Source organism: Lagenorhynchus albirostris, chromosome 4 (assembly GCF_949774975.1).
Source record: "Lagenorhynchus albirostris chromosome 4, mLagAlb1.1, whole genome shotgun sequence".
Lineage (NCBI taxonomy): Eukaryota > Metazoa > Chordata > Mammalia > Artiodactyla > Delphinidae > Lagenorhynchus > Lagenorhynchus albirostris.
Window position 1 is genome coordinate 78,043,391 of NC_083098.1, and position 19,787 is coordinate 78,063,177.

Genomic DNA, 19,787 nt, shown 5'->3' on the forward strand with positions numbered 1-19,787 from the left:
ATCCTGAAGACCATCCACATCCCTTTAGTGATTGATTACATTTCTACTTTTTGATATTCAGATATTCGGGCACTATTTTAGGTACTAAAATGCTGATTTTTGTTGTTGGTGGTGGTGTAATACTGTTAACTGAATATTTTTTAAAGCCCTGAAGTTTGAATTATTTTATTTTGTAATGTACCCAGAGAGTCATATTCTGCCTTAAAAGTTTGAATTGAATAAAGATGCACTTTCTCTATGCCTATAATATCAAGATGAGGAAGAAAAGAGCAATTGACGAAGCAAAGCTTCTATTAGAAAACTAAATTCTACCTTGGTTCCAAGACTTTCTGAACTAGTGGAATAAAAAAACGGCATATTGTAATTGAAACTGGTAATCTTTAGTTTTACACTGATGAACTAAAAGAAGGTAAAGACAAACAGGAAACATTTTCTAAACAACTAAATAAGTTTCTTTCAAGACAATGTTGTCTCTGTCTCTTAAAAATTAAAAAAAACATGTCCCCAAAGTTTTCCTCCAAGTTATCAAAAAAGAAAAGGGATCTTTTTTTGAAGATAAAATAGCCAGAAGGAAATACTTGGACTACTGTAGATTCTGAAAGAGGTATATATTACTGCTCAAAAATATACTTACAACCTAACACCATTTATTGAGTTTGTTTTACAATATAAGATTGAAATCTTGTAAATGATCAAATGACATTTTAATTTTATGATTGATTAATTTTTTTATATCTTTAATGAAATGTTTATTTTAAATAGTGCTTTACTAGTTTTATTTTCTAATTTATATGAGAATGAGAGAACATATATTTAATAGCTATAGTTTTCAATTTATTGTATGCTAGAAATAGATTATGTCATTGATTTTTTTATGAAATATGAATAGTCTATAATTTAATTTTATAATCTATAGCTTCTCTTTTCTTTGAGATAGTTTTTGTCACTTGTACCTGTAAATCATGGCCTAATACAGTTATTATACTCTACCTTTGAGGTAGATAAATGGCTAAAATTATATATTTTCAGTTAAGATTACAATAAAAAATATTTTTAAATACTTATTTTACTGGAAAAATAAGCTCAGACTTTATGCTTTTCTTTGAAACATTTCTATTGACGGGAGTTTTGCTGTATAAAGTGTAAGCTGAGCTATCTAACCAGAGGAACGATTCTATGGTCGTGTTCACTTGTGTTTGTTTGCAACCTATGATGCCTTTCTGTCAATATTTCTAGGTCTTCCTTCTACCTGGCAAAATCATTTAACTAGCTTTTAATATTAACATGTCTAAACTATAGGAACCAAACAGAGACAATAACATGACAGGGTTTAAGATAAGATTTTTGAAATCAGATACGAAATGTTTAACAGAAAGGTTCCAGGTTCTGAGGAGGATATTTAGAATTGCAAGTAATTTATCCACTACACAAGGCATTTGTATTTCAAGACTAACCATCGGTACTGAGGTTGAGGACTCATGACTTTCCCGAGCAAGAGATGCCATAGAATAAGACCTGGTCCTTCCACTGGAATGTGTGGCATGTCTAGGTAAGTCCTGCACTACTGTCTTGCTGACAAAAGTAAAGAAGCCCTTTGCTTTGTGGGATTTGTGCTGCCTTTCATTTTTTAGGTAAGCAGCCCCTACGTAATTATAACACAAGCATGGAATGCCTCGTTACTCAACACCAAGTGACCTGAGAGAGACAAGAATAAGCCAAGTTGTCTAGAGATCTGATTGTTCACCTAAGCCTTAAAATATAGACTTCCTTTCAAAATATCAGGATGTTTCAGAATTCTAGATATGTTCTGTTTTCTCATTTCAGTGGGTATGGGGGAATTATACATTTTTTATATGTGTCTTACGGCCACACATTTCAGGAAGCAGATTTGAGCGAAATTCTCTTGCTTCTTTGTGCAGAACTGCTTTTAGACCCAGAGCAGAGGGGCCTTGCCCTGGACCCCAGAACTCAACCAGCGGTGACTTTGCCCCGAGGGGACTTTAGGAAATGTCTGAAGACCTTTTTGATTGTCAGTCCAGGAGTGGTGTGGTGATACTAGTATTTTGTGTGTGGGAGCCAGGGGTGATGCTGAACATCCTACAGTGCCCAGGACAGCCCCGCATAGCAAATAATTATCTGGCATAAAACGTCAGTAGTGCCAAAGGTGAGAAACCCTGACTTAGAGGGACCACTCTGGTCTTTCTTCTTAGCTGTGCCTCACCTCATGGGGCAAAGAGTCTGCCCACCAGAGGTATGCCCACCTGGAGCCCGGTGAACTGTTTTCAAAGTGTGGTCCCAGACCACAGCATCTGTATCACCTGGCATCTTGTTAGATAGGCAAACTGGGGGCCCCATCTCAGACTTATCAAACCTGGAAATCTGGGTATGGGGCCAACAATCTTTGTTGTAACTGGTCCTCCAGTTGATTCTAATGAATGCTAAAGTTTGAAAACCACTGTTCCAAGGAGTCCAAGAATTCTATATTTGAACCTAAAAGATATGTTGATCAAGATGGGAAGATAGAATATGTTTTCTTTAACAGCTTGTTAACTTGATTTATAATATCTAAATATGTAGACCTATAGTATATGGGCCTCCATTTATACTCTCGCTCTGGGCTCCTCAAATGTTTGGGATTGGGTCTATGTCTTAGTTTTCTCGCACTGTCAAAAGAGGGCACTGGAGTAGATTGTTGCTTAAATTTCCTTCTCTGTATATGATTTCATAGCTGCTCTAGAAGCCTTTGGGTCTGACTGCATTCCCTGCTCAGACTCCCTTAGGATACAGTGACTTTGAGACTTCATCACCAGCAAGATGCTTTTTTTGCTCTTTTGCTCTCTACCCAACAGGATTTGTCTCTTGATATAATATGGAAAAAGATAAGTCAAATGCATCACCAACTGTTAAACAAAATTTGAGCAGTTAAGTTCCAGATATGTTTTAATAGCATGACTTACATTATGTACGTAGTTACAAAAATTAAAAAGTATAGACAAACCTACTCTTGATAAGTTTGTAAATTGACATTACTCTTTGAAGGGGAAATTCATAAAAAATTTACATTTTGATTCAATAATTTTATTTCTAGGAATTTATCCTCAAGTCACATGTGTGCATGTAAGCAAAGGTGAATGGTCAAAGAGTATTAACAGCTGCTTTTTTGTTATAGCCAGAAATTGGAAACAGCCTCAATAGTGGATTGGTAAAGTAAATGTACATCCATATAATGGAACACTTTGCAGCTATGGAAAGAACATGGTGTGTCCCCTTAATAGAGGAGGGCTGCATAGTGTTCATAGTGTTAGAAATGGTGCTCTGATGTCAGACCAAAGGGACTCAATACCAGAGCTGTGTGACCTCGGGAAAATTACTTATTCTCGCTTTGCCTCAATTTTTTCATCTCCAAAATGGGGAATAATAATAAAGCATACTTCACAAAGTTGTTGAGAGGATTAAATAATATAAAACAAATTACTAATCTCTTAGTGCTTGCCCTACAGAAAACAGTTATTAGTTAATAATAATAATATCATTGTTATTATTATTATCTAGCTATTATTATGCAAAAACGTCCAAGATAAATCATTAAACGAAAGCATCATCAACACCACCCAGAACAACGTGTATAGACTAAAAAAAGAGGGGTGTACGTACAAGGACTACAGAAAAAGCTTGGCAGGAATACTCAAATGCTATTTACAGTGATGGTTTTTATACATCTTGGATGGGAAGGACATTTTTTCATTTATAATGTTTGGGTTTTTTCCATGTATGAGTATTACTTTCATGATTTTAAAAATTATTTAAAGAAAAAAATAAAAGTTGAAATCACACAGATGCTCAGATTCTGTATAATGGCAGAAGCCGACATATGGATTCGCTGATATTTTTTTAATGGGCCATAAGATGACATTTCTAGGGCTGAAAGATTTATTTTTGTGCATGAGAAGCATGCTAGGGTTTAAGAATTTCATGGGAAACTAACTTTTGTAATGATTCTCCCTTCTTGTTGATGATGAATTTCTTAGATTTTCCGCTTGGTGTGACTGAGAGATTCAGGCTAAATTGCCTTTCTTGTTGGAGGTTAATGAATGAAATGCAAAAACATCCCTTGAGGTGACTGGAAGGGACCTCGGGAGTTGAAAGACTGAAGCGTCCTTTGCAATGATTTTCCTATCTAGCATCAGTGCAAATCCTGTGCTGACTTGTCCCCATGCAAGTCCCTGTTGCCCTGTAAATATCTGCCTAAAGAATGATTTCATTAAATAACAAATCGAAGCTGATCTTCCTTTGGCTTTTTGCGAGTAAAATGCCTGGATTTAGGAGGCCACAGATTGTTCTACTGCAGAAAGGAATTCTCAGGATGCAGGTATCAAGAGAAACACCACGAGTGGTGTGTGTGGTCTCTGATTTTTGTATTTTCCATCCCACTGTGCCTCTGCATACAGCACTTCTGGGATTAAAGCCAGAGCCTCATTTTGGTGAAGGAAAGAATTCTCATTTTGCAGTAGGTTTTGTGACATCTTCAAATATAAAACAGTTCATTCAAGTATCTAAATAAATTAAAGCTTGTGCGATGCTTCTTAAAGCATGGGCAGGGTTTATGCCATTTGTTTTTAAATCAAATGATTAGAATTCATCCATGATTAAGGACTCTGTTTTGTTTTTAATCTTTGGTTCTTATTCTATCCTCAAGTCTTCTCTTTAGAGGGTTTTATTCTTTTTAAAATAACTGGATTTGGGGAGGTTTTTGTTTCTTTTATTTTCTATTCTGTAATGACAGTAGTTTTAAAATAATCGATGACCAGGGGAAGTGATAGTTTTTCTTTCAATGCCACTGAATCTAACTTTTCTTCCCTTCCTGTGCCCCCCCTTTTTACAAAAAATTGGCATTCCATTATCAAAAAAAGAAAGTCACTAAGCTCACAGACTTGATGCTACTAGATTTCCAGGTTCATTTGAATCCTTAGCACTGCTTGCCATTCTTTTGAAGTTATCTTTGATGTGTTTCTCCAAATACTTCCACCAGGGAACAATTTCATATACACATCACTTTCCTAACCATCATGCACCCCTGCCACCACCCCCCCACCTTCATTCGAGGAGCCCCCCTCGTACTTGAAAAGAAAAGATTATCGGATTGTCTGATTTGAATTCTCTTGATGAATTCTTTTGAATTCTCTCCCCATCTCCAAATCCAACTAAGTACCTGCTTCCTTCTCTCCTACTTCCAGATTCAGAAGGAGCCCTCGTTCCTCCTATCTAAAATGAATTCCTCTACCTCTGCTACCCTTAATAGCATCAGGTGATAAAAATCCAAAAGATTTTCTTCAAATATGGATTGCCTAAGTAAACCAATTATTTCATGAGGAATAGGATATTTTACACCAAAACGCAAACACTTTTGAAACCTAAGGTTTTAAATCTTGGGTACATCTTGGGTACAAGCATATTTATTTGATGATTGAATGAGACATTAATAGGAAAGTACTGGTAGAGTTTAAGTGAGAATATGGGTAAACAGCAAAATGATGTTGTCTAACTCCTGTCTCTACTTTCTAGAGACCTTCCTAATTTTTAGTGCATAAAGATTCTGCAGTATGTTGAAAAAATTCCGCTTACAGTTTTATACTGTCTGAACAGACACTACATGGCCATTGATTCTCTTTACTTATTATTTATTTTAAGGTATCGCTTTATTGCAGGAATACATTGGGCAAGAAAAGTGAAGGAAAAAATACTCCAGGCAGATAAATTTTATTTTACTTTTGATCCCTGCCTAAAGTTGCTCTTGTTTTTTAGGTATTGGAACTTCTACATCGTATATGTTAGAATTCCGACACCTCACAAAGTTCAAATACATGTCAGCAGAGAGAATGACTAAAATAGCTGTAACAGTGTGGACGTTTGTTGCTTCAGGATACTTTTAGTAACTTCCCCTCTTGCTGATCACATTACATGCCAAACTTCTTCCAATACTAATCTTGAAATATTGGCTGATAATTTAATGCTTCTTTTTATAAGAGAGTAAGTGCTAAATAATGATATCGCCTGGTCAAAGGTCATTGTACTTTGAATATTTATCTGGTATTTGCCCTTCTATCAGAGAACCATCTGTGACCAAAGTGATACAGGAACAGGAGCGAGACCAGCAGTGGCTGACATTGCACTCCGACTGGGAAAGCCTTAATGGGACCACTTTGCATGAACTACTGGTAAAAGGGTAAGACACCCATCACTAGAGCTGTGTAGAGTGGATTATGGAGCAAACATCCATCATCAGGGCCCTTCTTCTGTTTCTAATTTAAGATAATCCACATTTGTCACATCAAAAAAGAGCTTCCATAGAATAGCTATGGGCCTTTATATTTCGACATCATTTGGCTTTTTTTCTTCTTTGTAGACATAGATCTTTTTCTCTTGGCTAATTACATTTTTCTTTAATGATGATTGCAGAAACTATCATGGTTAAGGAGGAGGAGCTTGGGTTCTAATCTTGGAGTTTTTTTCACATCCTATTAAAAATAAATTCTTAATATCTACACTTTCTACAGATGTTACATGGGACTAGTTAACAGAAGAAATTGAAATAATGGCAACTGATAAAACTTGGAGAGCCTGAGGAAAAAACAGACACAAAATAAAATTATAATCAAGTAACCTTGAAAATACACTTCTGAAAAATTTCCCCTAAAAAATCATGGCAACATTGCCTCCCTCATCTTGGGTAGGGGTGCAGGAGAAAGGTAAATTGAGGGAATTAACACTCATTTAGTGCTTGTTACATTATAGGGACATAGCTATAGAGTATTTAAATAACTTGCTCAAAATTCACAGCTCACAGATGATAAGTGATAGTCTCTGAACTCAAACCAAGTTTATCTGACTCCAAAGCTTTTAACAAATGTTAGAGAAATCAGTACATAAGAATTCTAAAGAGTAAAACTAACCATTTAACCAAAAAACCATTTGTCTTTAGAATGTCTTGACATTTTCCCCATAGACCAAACTTGCAACCAAATTTCTGAATAGTTGTCAACTGAAGCACTTCCTCCAGTGACCTGAGTCTTTCAACAGTGATTTGTTTCCCCAAACTGGGACTGCCAGAAAATCCCTTTCAGGTCAGATAGATAGATAGATAGATAGATAGATAAACTCATTCTAAGTTGGGAGTTGGTGGACCTGTTCTAGTCCTGGCTTGCTAACTAGATGTGTGATCCTATAAACCACAATTTCCTTTAAAATAAGAGTTGAGACACATAGTCTTTGGTCTTTTCCTATTCCTAAAAGCTGTGACTTTAAGATCTAACAAATAACAACTAATTATTTGTATCTCTTCTATGCTGGGTTCATTGTTAAGCTCTGCAGGGATGTAGAAGTGGATGAGGAGGCCAAGGACCGTGGTCTCAGGAAACATACATTGTAGAGGTGGACAGAGAGACTCTAAGCTAGTAATAAACAAAATGAATTTTAGATATTTGGAAGTGTTACAAACAAACTAAGGATAACGAAATAGAGAGTGAGGAGGAGATACGACTTCAGGTTGTGAGAAGGCAAAACACAAATGTGCTTTTTCTGTATTATATAATTTATTGTATACACATATCCCCATGCAAATTTAGCAAGAAATGAAAATACAGTAGATCTTCAAAAAGGAATGTGGAAATGACATAGGGTTGTTTTTCTTTCTTCTGACATATCTAGGATTCTAAGCATGTCATAGTATTTTTGACAGTCCCAACGTGGTTTTTTTTCTTTTAAATTTGCATTGTGAATAAATGCTTGGAAGAGACTTTGTGTTTAAAACTTAGTGTACCCTAAGCTAAATTCTCTTGTTCAGCCACATTGATAGATGCTTAAACCATGTTCTTGCCTTCAAAGCTAAACTCTAATTTTTAGAAAGTTCTTCCTTTCCTGAATGCACTCTTTCTATAAGTTCTCCCTACTGATTCTGATCATGCCATCTAGAGTTACATGGGATGAATTTAATCCCCTTCTTCCTGTCAGCTAATCATAGATACACAGTTTAACATTGAAAGTCTCAGTAACATAGAAAACAAATATATGGTTACCAAAGGGGAAACGGATGGAGGGAGGGACAAATTAGGAGTATGGGATTAACAGATACAGACTAGTATACATAAAACAGATAAGCAATAAAGATTTACTGTATAGTATGGGAAATTATATTCAATATCTTATAATAACCTATAATGGAATATAATCAGAAAAAAACTGAATCACTATGTGTATACCTGAAACTAACACAATATTGTAAATCAACTATATTTCAACTTAAAAAAAAAGATAATAAAAAAAAGTCTCAAGATTCTTTTCTAGTCTAAATATTCAATTCCTTTCTCTGTTCTCTAACTTTCTGAAGCAATATTTTTTTTCTCTCAAGCTATTTCTCAGCTTCTTTTGGCCATACATGTCCTCTCCATAAGCATAAAACTCTGATATGCTCCCTCCTCACCATACATTCTGGGAAGCAGACTAATGCCTTTCCTTTTCCTCTCCCTCCTTTGAAAATCATTGAGTCAGTATTATGGGTGGTGCCACCAGCCAAGATGATGTGGGAACCTTTGCTAACAATAGTTTCTCTTCCCACAAATGTGAAAGTGTATAATGATGATATTAAATACACTTAAAAAAAGTACATCCTTCATATACCTCCACCTCTAAGGTGATATCTGACCACAGCCCTGCCTTGAGAATTCCTGACTTAAGTATAAGCTATTTCTTGCCTTTCACTGGTAAAGTGTTTGAAGTGAACGATAAATATGTAACTGAATATTATGCCATTTTATGTTTCCAAATCTAGGCAGTCCTGTCACAGCAGAAGTAAGATTTCTCTTCTATGTACTAAACAAGGTGAGCGAATTAGCGGTGTAACAATGGGATATGAACTTAATTTAACTGGATTGGCTCAAGGGAAAAAATGATCACTTGTACGTGACAGCAAAGATGCAAGCATCTAGCTGGTTTTGGTAGTGAGTCACATACTGTTTCCTGCTCCTTGGTAGACTGTGGGCGCCGCCCTGCTGCCCGAATGAACAAGAGGATCCTTGGGGGTCGGACGAGTCGCCCAGGAAGGTGGCCCTGGCAGTGTTCCCTGCAGAGTGAACCCAGTGGTCACATTTGTGGCTGTGTCCTCATTGCCAAGAAGTGGGTTCTGACAGTCGCCCACTGCTTCGAGGGGTAAGCTGCACCTTTTCTTTTACTTTGCCTGATCATTTTGTCACTTGGGTATTTTTTTTTAACCTCTTTATTGGAGTATAATTGCTCTACAATGGTGTGTTAGTTTCTGCTTTATAACAAAGTGAATCAGTTATACATATACATATGTTCCCATCTCTCTTCCCTCTTGCGTCTCCCTCCCTCCCATCCTCCCTATCCCACCCATCTAGGTGGTCACAAAGCACCGAGCTGATCTCCCTGTGCTATGCGGCTGCTTCCCACTAGCTATCTACCTTACGTTTGGTAGTGTATATATGTCCATGCCTCTCTCTCACTTTGTCACAACTTACCCTTTGCCCTCCCCGTATCCTCAGGTCCATTCTCTAGTAGGTCTGTGTCTTTATTCCTGACTTGTCCCTAGGTTCTTCATGAACTTTTTTTTTTCCTTAGTTTCCATATATATGTGTTGGCATACGGTATTTGTTTTTCTCTTTCTGACTTACTTCACTCTGTATGACAGACTCTAGGTCCATCCACCTCACTACAAATAGCTCAATTTCGTTTCTTTTTATGGCTGAGTAATATTCCATTGTATATATGTGCCACATCTTCTTTATCCATTCATCTGTCGATGGACACTTAGGTTGCTTCCATCTCTGGGCTATTGTAAATAGAGCTGCAATGAACATTTTGGTACATGACTCTTTTTGAATTACGGTTTTCTCAGCGTATATGCCCATATGCCATTCTGTAACTCAGTGCAAAATCCACAGTTGATCTCCTTCCCAGGTCCTTACCTGCTTAGATTTTTCTACCCTTGGTGTTATCATCGTATATAGGTGCTGCTCATTTATTGGCAACAGATGTATATTGCTTATGATTTATGTCCTAAGGAGGGAGGAAGAGGAAGAAGTTTAGAAGATTGACTCTCTAGCCAGCTTTAGTCTCTTTTCTAGCCCTCTTAAATACATCAAATGCATATGAAGTTAAACAGAGCTGAGTTACATAGATACTACAGTGAGGTTAGGATGCTGGAGGAATTGGTGAGGAGTTTGGGAAGTAGAGTGAAAAGTATAATATGTGTGTTAGTCAGGGCTGTCCAGAGAAACAGACCAATGAGAGAGAGAGAAAGAGTTTTCCAGGAATTGGCAAACGTTCCTGCAGGCTTGGTGAGTCTAAAGTCTGATGGGGTGGCAGGCAGGCTGGAGACTCAGGGAAGAGCTGCAGTTCAAGTCCAAAGGCAGCATGCTGGCAGAACTCCTTCTTGCTCTGGGGAGATCAGTCTTTGCTCTGTGAAAGTCTACAACTGATTGGGTAAGGCCCACCCACATTATGGAGGGTAACCTGCTTTACTAATAGTCTACCATTTTGAATGCTAATCTCTTCCCAAAAAACACCTTCACAGAAACATCCAGAAAAATGTTTGGCCAAATATTGGGGCACCATGGTCCAGCCACTTGGCACATAAAATTAATCATCACAAAATACCTAAAGGGAGCAGAAAAATAAGACCAAGGGGAAACCTACCCCAAGTTGACAAACATCACTGCAGAAGGTCCTCATCTATTTCGACTGTTGTTGTATAATTTAGGAGCAAAAAAAAAAAAAAAAGACTCCTAACCAAACAATAACAAAATAACAACAACAAACAACAACCATTTTTCATGCCCATGGACGATTCTGGAGATTAGACATCTAGACAGGAAATAGCTTGTGGTTTGTCTCTGCTCAGCGACGTCTGGGGACTCTGCTGGAAGGTACTAAGGTTCTAGGGGCTGGCACTACCTGAAGGCTGGCAGTGAATGCTGCCTGTTGGCAGGGGCATTTGTTTCTCTCCAAGTGAGACTCACAGCTTGGTAGCTAGCATCCCCCAAAGTGAGAGTCCCAAAAAGGGAGCCAGGAGGAAGCCTTTTTGGATCCAGCCTCCAGAGACGCACAACATTACTTACACTGCGGAGTTGGTCAGAGCTGTCACAGCCCCACCCAGATTCAAAGGGAAGAAACATAGAACTCTTCTCTCGGCGAGAGGAGTGGCAAAGTATTTGAGGACATGTTTGAAAAACCACCATACTTCCCATTTTCTTCTTTTTATTTTTAATAATTTTACTTTATTTTAAAGTAATAATAAATAATAGCAAAAATTTAATACAAATAACTCACAGTTCTATCACCTCATTAAATTGATTATTTTCATTTTACCAGGTTAATTTGTAGAAAAAAATGCAATTTCATTTTTTTGCCTCTTTGTCTATTATTATTTTCTCTCAGCTTTGCCACTTACTGTGTCAATTTATGAACTTCTCTGGGCCAAGTTTCCTCATATATGAAATGAGGGAAATAACAGTCCCTACCTCACAGGGTTGGTGCAGGCATCAAGTGAGATAGCCTATGTAAAACCTTAAGAACCATGCCTGATACCAATCAGTAAGACATCAATAAAGGTAAATTTTTCTTTTTAAAATATCATTACTAAAAACATGCATTCAGGGACTTCCCTGGAGGCACAGTGGTTAAGAATCCGCCTGCCAATGCAGGGGACACGGGTTCGAGCCCTGGTCCGGGAAGATCCCACATGCAGCGGCGCAACTAAGTCCATGCGCCACTACTGAGCCTGTGCTCTAGAGCCCGCGAGCCACAGCTACTGAAGCCCGTGTGCCTAGAGCCCACGCTCTACAACAAGAGAAGCCACCGCAATGAGAAGCCCACTCACTACAATGGAGAGTAGCCCCCACTCACTGCAACTAGAGAAAGCCTGCGCACAGCAATGAAGGCCCAACGCAGCCAAAAATAAATAAAAGAACAACAACAAAAAAAACATGCATTCTGACTTTTCCCTTAGCATTATGGCATGAATATTTTTTCATTTTGCTAGCTCAATTTTTATCTCCTTCCATACTCTCTCTCCTTTACTTTCTCATCATCCTCAAGGTCACCCCTAGTGATTGTTCCTCCACAGCTATAAACACATATTTTTCACAGGGTGTCATTTATTTTTACAATTTGAAATCACACGCTATACTTTTGTTTGTAAGTTGCTTTTCTCATGTAGCAGTATATAATGGACATCCCCTCCAAGTCAATTGATGTAGCTCTAGCTCATTCTTTTTCAAAGCTAAATGATATTCCATCATAGAGATTCTCCATACTTTATTATTCCCCAGTTGATGGACATTCACGTTAGTTCCAGTTTGCTATCACTTTAACAACACTGCAATACATCTTCTTATGCAAAGCTATTCACCTATTGGTACTCTTGTTTCTACAGAATAGAGTCCCAGAACGTATATTCATCTCCATATGGGAGTTAAAGAAATGAATATATGTTTACTTTCTTGGAATGCTAACCTAGTGAGGAGACAGACATTTAAACAAGTAATTAGAATAAGAGAAGTGATTATAAAATGGAAATCTGTATATCTAGCTATATGATTGCTCTTTTGGGGGAAATATAATGTAAAAAATCAAACCAGAACCTCCTCTTGAGAAATTTTAATGTGTAAGAATGACCCCAGATGATTGGAAGAGTCTGTGTAGTATGTCAGGAAATACATTGCAATGTTATTGCTTTGGAAGGGGCCAGATGTTTCCAGATGTCTTTTCCAGTTCTGATTTATAACTCCATGATAAGCAGAAGACTGTACTAGCAAGAGTACATTTATCAAAAGACGATTACCTAAATGAATCCAACAGCTCTTTAAGGGAATAACACCCTTTATATGCTAATTCATCCAGTTCATGCACCACTTTTGTCATTTCCATATGTGGTATCCAAGTTTTGTCTTTCACTGACAGATCTGTGAAGTTAAGGAGAAACCTTGCAATAGAGAAGAAATGTGTTTATAATTAAGGAAATGGATATTCTATCAAAGGCCCTGGTAAAATTTCATGGAACATTAGACTTCACAGAACTGTCAAGTGGGGCCTGGCCTATCCATAAGAAGTTAAAAATTGCCCAACTTCAAACAAGTCTTTGCTTGAATATGTGCTAATAACTTTGGTTCTATTTTACAATCTTTCCAGTGGCCCTGAAAGCTATTGAGAACCTCTAATCGTAAGCCTTACTCTCTGTAGGATCCATCAATTGCTGCAATTAATGGGATTTACTTCATATCCTGATTCCATACTTTGGCAAGGGCCAGTGTGACCCATCTGTAGTTCTTTGCAAGCCTCTCTCTTTTAATTATATTCGTGGGAAAAAAGGACATGTCTTGCTCCTGCATGGAGAGGTATTTAAAAATCCCAAAGGAAAATTAAAGACATGAGGTACTAATTTGATCAGATGAAGTCCCAGATGCCATGGTAACAATTCAACTTCCACAGCTCTAAGGAAGAAAGACCTTGAGTTTCAGGGGTAATTTAACAAGCAATTTCCCTGCCTTCTTTCACCTCCAAGAGACTTAAGGATGAACTTCCTAGGTTGGCACACAACTAGTGATTATCAGAAGTGTCTGATTCCTCTCCAGGAAATTTGCATGAAAAACTATCCTTTTACTATATGATCACAACCCTTAACCCTGCCAGGTCACCCATGTGTTGATTTCTACCACACCAGCTCTTCACTCCAACAAGACTTGTGTTTGCTTGTCTGCACATCTCCTCCTATTGTCTCAGTCCATCTGTCTCCTCCTCATCTGGTTTCTTTCCCCAGGTAACCTAGTGCACTGGGTTCATCACTTCAGTCCTCTCACCAGGACCTTCAACTTCTTTGCCCCTAGATCTTTCTGCCATACACACCACGCAGACCTCCAACGAAGAGTCAATATGAAGAGCACGTTTCCAATCCTATATTCATGCTCTTCCGAACTGAGGAGAACATTACCCAAGGATGCAGATTAGTGTCATGCCTGACTTTCAGCATCCATTGGACCCTTAATATTACTCAATAACTTTGTCACCTATTTCTGGACAGCTCCCTTTCTCATTCTCCACGGAAAAAAACCATTGACTTACCACCTGTACTGATCTAACAGTCTTTTAATACAGTCAGGAAAAGAAGTGAGAGGTTTGGTCTGACGTTTTATTACTGAGCCCATGTCGTGTTCTTATGGTTACTTCTTTATCTTCTAGGTGCATGTAAACCATGCCATTCATTTGCAATGTTTTCTTTCCGTTCTGTCGACTTGAGAGATTTGATCCATTCCCATCAAGTACTAATGTCCGCTAAAATAGGAATTCTCCATTTTGAATCCATACCTCCCCTGGGGTGCTTTTTTCCAGCATCACCGGTGAGTGAGCAATTGTGGTGACCCTGACCTGACTCCATGCTCCCCACTGCCCTGCCCCCTAAGGAGGCATTCTCTGCATCCTCACTGCTCCAGTGGAAAAATGTCTGGGTCTAGGATGTAGCCAGCAGTTGGCCTAAACATTAGGCCAAGTCCCATAGTTTTGGGGGCTCACAGAAACTGGGAGTTCTTCCCCTTCTAATCTTTGTAGTTACTTACTTGTTTCTTCTTGTCCTGCAACTATCCACGTACTCTGCACCTACGCCTGAACGGCTGGTCATCGCTGGCAAATATCACACCCCAGACTGCTAACTGAGCTCATGTCAAATGTATGATCATGAATCTCAAATGAGCATCTAACAATATGGCACCCATCCAGTATATGTTCACAGTAAAGCCACTTTTCCATCCTCAACTATTTGACATCTTCTCCTGTCTCCCCAAATCTCCTTCACCCTTCTCTGGTCTCACCTCATTCTTTATGAAGAAAATAGACATCATTATATGTTTTACCTTGTCTCACCCCTAATTCCAACAAGTTACCTGTATCTGTGGCCACGTTCCCTCCTTTCCCTTGAGTTATGGTGGAGGATGTGTCCTTGCTCCTTTTTAAGGACAATCACATGTCCATTCATCTTTCAAAGACTTTATTTTAGATGCATTTATTTTTTTTTACCATCTTTATTGGAGTATAATTGCTTTACAATGGTGTGTTAGTTTCTGCTTTATAACAAAGTGAATCAGTTATACATATACATATGTTCCCATATGTCTTACCTCTTGCATCTCCCTCCCTCCCACCCTCCCTATCCCACCCCTCTAGGTGGTCACAGAGCACCAAGCTGATCTCCCTGTGCTATGCGGCTGCTTCCCACTAGCTATCTATTTTACATTTGGTAGTGTATATATGTCCATGCCACTCTCTCACTTCGTCCCAGCTTACCCTTCCCCCTCCCCATATCCTCAAGTCCATTCTCTAGTAGGTCTGTGTCTTTATTCCGTCAAAGACTTTATTTTAAAATCATCATTTCTATTTTTCGTCAATTTCTCTCTTTTTGCTGGATCATTCCCTTCAGCAAACATGCCTTAGTGTCACCAACTTAAACCCCCTTCTCTTGACTTCACATCCCTCTTCAATTCTTGGCCCATTTTGGCTAGTTTACTCACAGTAAAACTCCTAAAAGAGTTTCCTACAGTCACTGTCTCCACTTTTACACTTCCTGTATTCCCCTCAGGTCACTCCAGTTGGGTTGTCATCAAGGCCACTACAGAAATGACACTTACCAAAGTCTTTAGTGACTTCCATCTTGCCAAATCCAATGGTGGATTTTCAGTTTCTGACTCACTGGAACCCTCCCTAGTATCTGATTACTACATCCTTCTTAAAATACTTCCTTCACTTTTCTTTTAAAATAACAAAAAAAAATTCTTATGTCACTGACCTACCCTTCTCTTTCTTTTTTTTGCAGCTTCTCCTCTTTTAGGCCACTAAATGTTTTAGTTCTCCAGGTGTGCTGTGGACTGCACAGTTGTGTCCCCCTAATTTCCACATGTTGAAAATCTAACCCCTAATAAGGTGCTATTAGGAGGTGGGGCCCTTGAGAGGTCATGAGGTCATGAGGGTGAAACCCATGTTGGGATGAGTGTCCGTATAAGAAGAGAAAGAATGCTTACCCTCTCTCCCTCTGTCATGTAACAATACAACAATAAGACCACCATCTGTAAATGAGGAAGGGGATCTTTACCAGACCCTGACCATGCTAGTGCCCTAATCTTTGACTTTGAGCCTCAACAACTATGAGAAATAACTGTTGTTTAAGCCACTCAGTCTATGATAGTTTGTTATAGCAGCCCATGATCAGATAAGGACCTAATTCTTGGCTTTCTTATCTGTCTACAATCATCTAATCACATGGTTTCAAATGCTTCTCTATATTTGAACAAATATGAATATCAAATATTGATATGAATATCAAATATTTATTCATAACTTCCAAATTTATATCTCTAGCACAGCCCAGATTTTCTCCCAACCCACCAACCTCAAACATATTTAAATGCTTAGATGAAGTGTCCATTTGAATGTGTAATAAACATTCTACTTTACATGGCCAGAACAAGACTTGATTCCTCTTCTCTCCCACTGAGCAAATAATTGTATGCTTCACAAACTTTCCCCATCTCAGTAAGAGGCATCCTTATCCATTTGTTTGCTAATGCAAACCTGGGAGTCATCCTTAATTCCTCCCACTTTTACTCTAGCAGTAAGTTCTGTAGGATCTTCTTTCAAAATATAGCTTGAACCCAACTGCCTGTCATCATCTTTATGCTATAATCCTAATCCAGACCACCATCATATCAGGTCTGGATTATTGTATTAGCTTCCTAGGGCAGCCATAACAAGGTACCACAAATTGGGTGGCTTCAACAAGCCAAGAAGTTTATTGTCTTACAGTTCTGGAGGCTAGAAAGTCTAAGGTCAAGGTATTGGGATGGTTGGTTCCTTGTGAGGGCTGTGAGAGAGAATGCCTCTCACTTGGATTCTGGTGTTTTGCTGGCAATCTTGGGCATTCTTGGCCTATAGAAGCCTAATTCTGATCTTTGTCTTCATCTTCACCCTTTGTGTGCATGGCTGTCTCCAAGTTTCCCCTTTTCATGAGGATACCCAGTCATATTGGATTAGGGCTCACCATACTGGCCTCAGTTTAAGTTGATTACCTCTGTAAAGACCTTATCTCCAAATAAGATCTTGTTCTGATATATTGGGGATTAGGATTTCAATATATGAATTTTACAGGGGGACACAATCAATCCATAACAACTTTTAAAACAGTTTCCTATCTGTTTTTTTTAGACTACTCTCTTGTTCACTTATTGTCTATTCTACCCACAGTGAGACAGTGATCTTTCTAAAATGTAAATCATACCATGTCACCACCTGTTTTAAAACTGTACAACAGCTTCTCATTGTAACAAGAATAAGATTTCTCATCATAGCCTTTAAATATCTAGTCCTACCTCTTTGCATCTCCCCCTATTCTCTCATCACTTATTGGGCTCCCAACATGTAGCCTTTCTGTCCCTGAAATCCCCCAATCTCATTCCTGCCTTAGGACCTTTCTACTTGCTGCTTCTGCAGTTTGGAACCCTCCTATGGAGTCACAAAATTGCCTCCTTCCCCTCATTCAAGTCTCAATTTAAGTGTCACTTTGTCAAAGGCCTGCCCTAACCATCCTAGCTAAAATGACCCCCCCATCAGTCATTTCTCTATCACATTATCCTATTTTTTTCCCCTCCTAATTACCAGAGATAATCTTATTTGTTTATATATATATTTGGCTAGCCCAGTAGGATGAAAGCTCTATGAGGGCATGAACCGTGTCTGTCTTCCTCGCCTCTGTATTTTCAATTCTTTCAGCAAGGAATATAGCAACCAATCAAATATTTGTTAACTGACTAACCAGCCCCTTCTCGGTGTTAGTGATGACATCTGTAGTTCTTTTAGTAGTTAGAACTGTAATTTCTCTGGAACTAGAAATGTTAACTCCTCTGCAGAAGGTCAGTGATCTTTTACTGACCCCTCCCATATCTTAGACCAGACATCAACTCAACATTTCAATGTATTAAGCACTTATAAATTTTATCACATGGAAGATGAGTCTTTTGGATGTTGCCTGGAGACCATTCTCCTTGAATGGAGATATTAGAAGTAAAGGAAAGTTCAAATAGTTCAGCTTTGTCTTAGTTGACTACTATATTAAATTATTTGCCCCAGATAGAAATCCTCGTCTTGTTCTTCCCACACATAATTTTGCTGAGAAGCCATTTTTATTTTTCCTGCTTTTTTTCTATTGACTGATTGATTGATTGAAGTATAGGGATTCCCTGGTGGTCCAGTTGTTACCGGGGGTCCGGGTTCGATCCCTGGTCAGGGAACTAAGATCCTGCAAGCCACACAGCATGGCCACACACACAAAAAAATTATTGAAGTACAGTTGATTTACAGGGTTGTGTTAGTTTCAGGTATACAGCAAAATGATTCGGTTATATATATAGATATAGATTTTCAGATTCTTTTCCCTTATAGGTTATTACAAAATAATGAGTTTAGTTCCCTGTGCTATACAGTAGGTCCTTGTTGGTTATCTTTTTATATATAGTAGTGTGTATATGTTAATCCCAAACTCCTAATTTATTCCTTCCCCCCTTTCCCCTTTTGTAACCGTAAGTTTGTTTTCTACGTCTGTGAGTCTATTTCTGTTTTGTATATAAGTTCATTTGTATCATTTTTTTAAGATTCCGTATATAAGTGATATCATATATTTGTCTTTCTCTGTCTGACTTTACTTAGTATGATAATCTCTTGGTCCATCCATGTTGCTGCAAGTGGCATTATTTTTCTTTTTTATGGCTGAGTAATATTCCATTGTGTGTGTGTGTGTGTGTGTGTGTGTGTGTGTGTATACATACACATACACACACCACATCTTCTTTATCCATTCATCTGTCAATGGACATTTAGGTTGCTTCCATGTGTTGGCTATTGTAAATAGTGCTGCAGTGAACATTGGGGTGCATGTATCTTTTCAAATTATGGTTTTCTCTGGATATATGTCCAGGAGTGAGACTACAGGATCATATGGTAGCTCTATTTTTAGTTTCTTAAGGAACCTCCATATTGCTCTCCGTAGTGGCTGTACCAATTTACATTCCCACCAACAGTGTAGGAGGGTTCTATGACTAAGACTTTTTGACAATTGCTACAGTTTCTTGCCACTATTCTGTGATAAACTTTACAGTTTGAAAGCTCTGAGATTCTTATGTTGTAACATTTACTTTTTGGATGATTCTTCATTTTCTTACTGCAGTCATTTGTGATGGTAAATCAGAATTTGGAACTCAAACTCTCCCATCTCTGTTTAGCCGTACTTGTTTTAAGAGTTTCTGGACACATTGTCCTATCTTTTTTCCAAAACATTCTTAAATCTGATTCTCTAAGCTCTAGGATGTGTATCTGACTATCCGTTCTGTAGCTTTTTTGGACCCTGGGATAATGGAATTGCTCACTTTCTGTAATTTCATTACTGGCGGCTAGTTCCCTATCATATCTGGGGGATACATTCAGGAAAGAGAAGGTATCTTCCTTCTGTCTGCCATCCTATCACTCACCAATCAGTCTCCACTCGTCCTGCATGCTTTGCCCTCTGTGGCCAGTACCTGATTCTTGTGTTGATACCTGTGGACCCTTCTCTTTGTTTCAGAGAAGTTTAGTATAAAGATTGTGGTGTAGGGGTATAAAGGACTAGCTTTCTGGCCTGCTACCATCACTTAGTATCTCTGTGATTTTAGACGAGTCACTCATCTGCTCTGAGTCACTGCTTTCTC

At 38.4% G+C, this 19,787-nt stretch overlaps 1 protein-coding gene across 1 annotated transcript in view; it reads left to right on the top strand.

Annotated features, from left to right (window-relative positions):
* Positions 1-19,787, top strand: part of CORIN (corin, serine peptidase) — a 225,691-nt gene that overhangs the window by 181,265 nt on the left and 24,639 nt on the right. Inside the window, exons 16-18 of the mRNA XM_060148234.1 lie at positions 6,107-6,223; positions 8,825-8,874; positions 9,027-9,201. Of these exons, the coding sequence (XP_060004217.1) occupies positions 6,107-6,223; positions 8,825-8,874; positions 9,027-9,201 (342 nt within the window). The remainder of the gene's footprint in view (positions 1-6,106; positions 6,224-8,824; positions 8,875-9,026; positions 9,202-19,787) is intronic.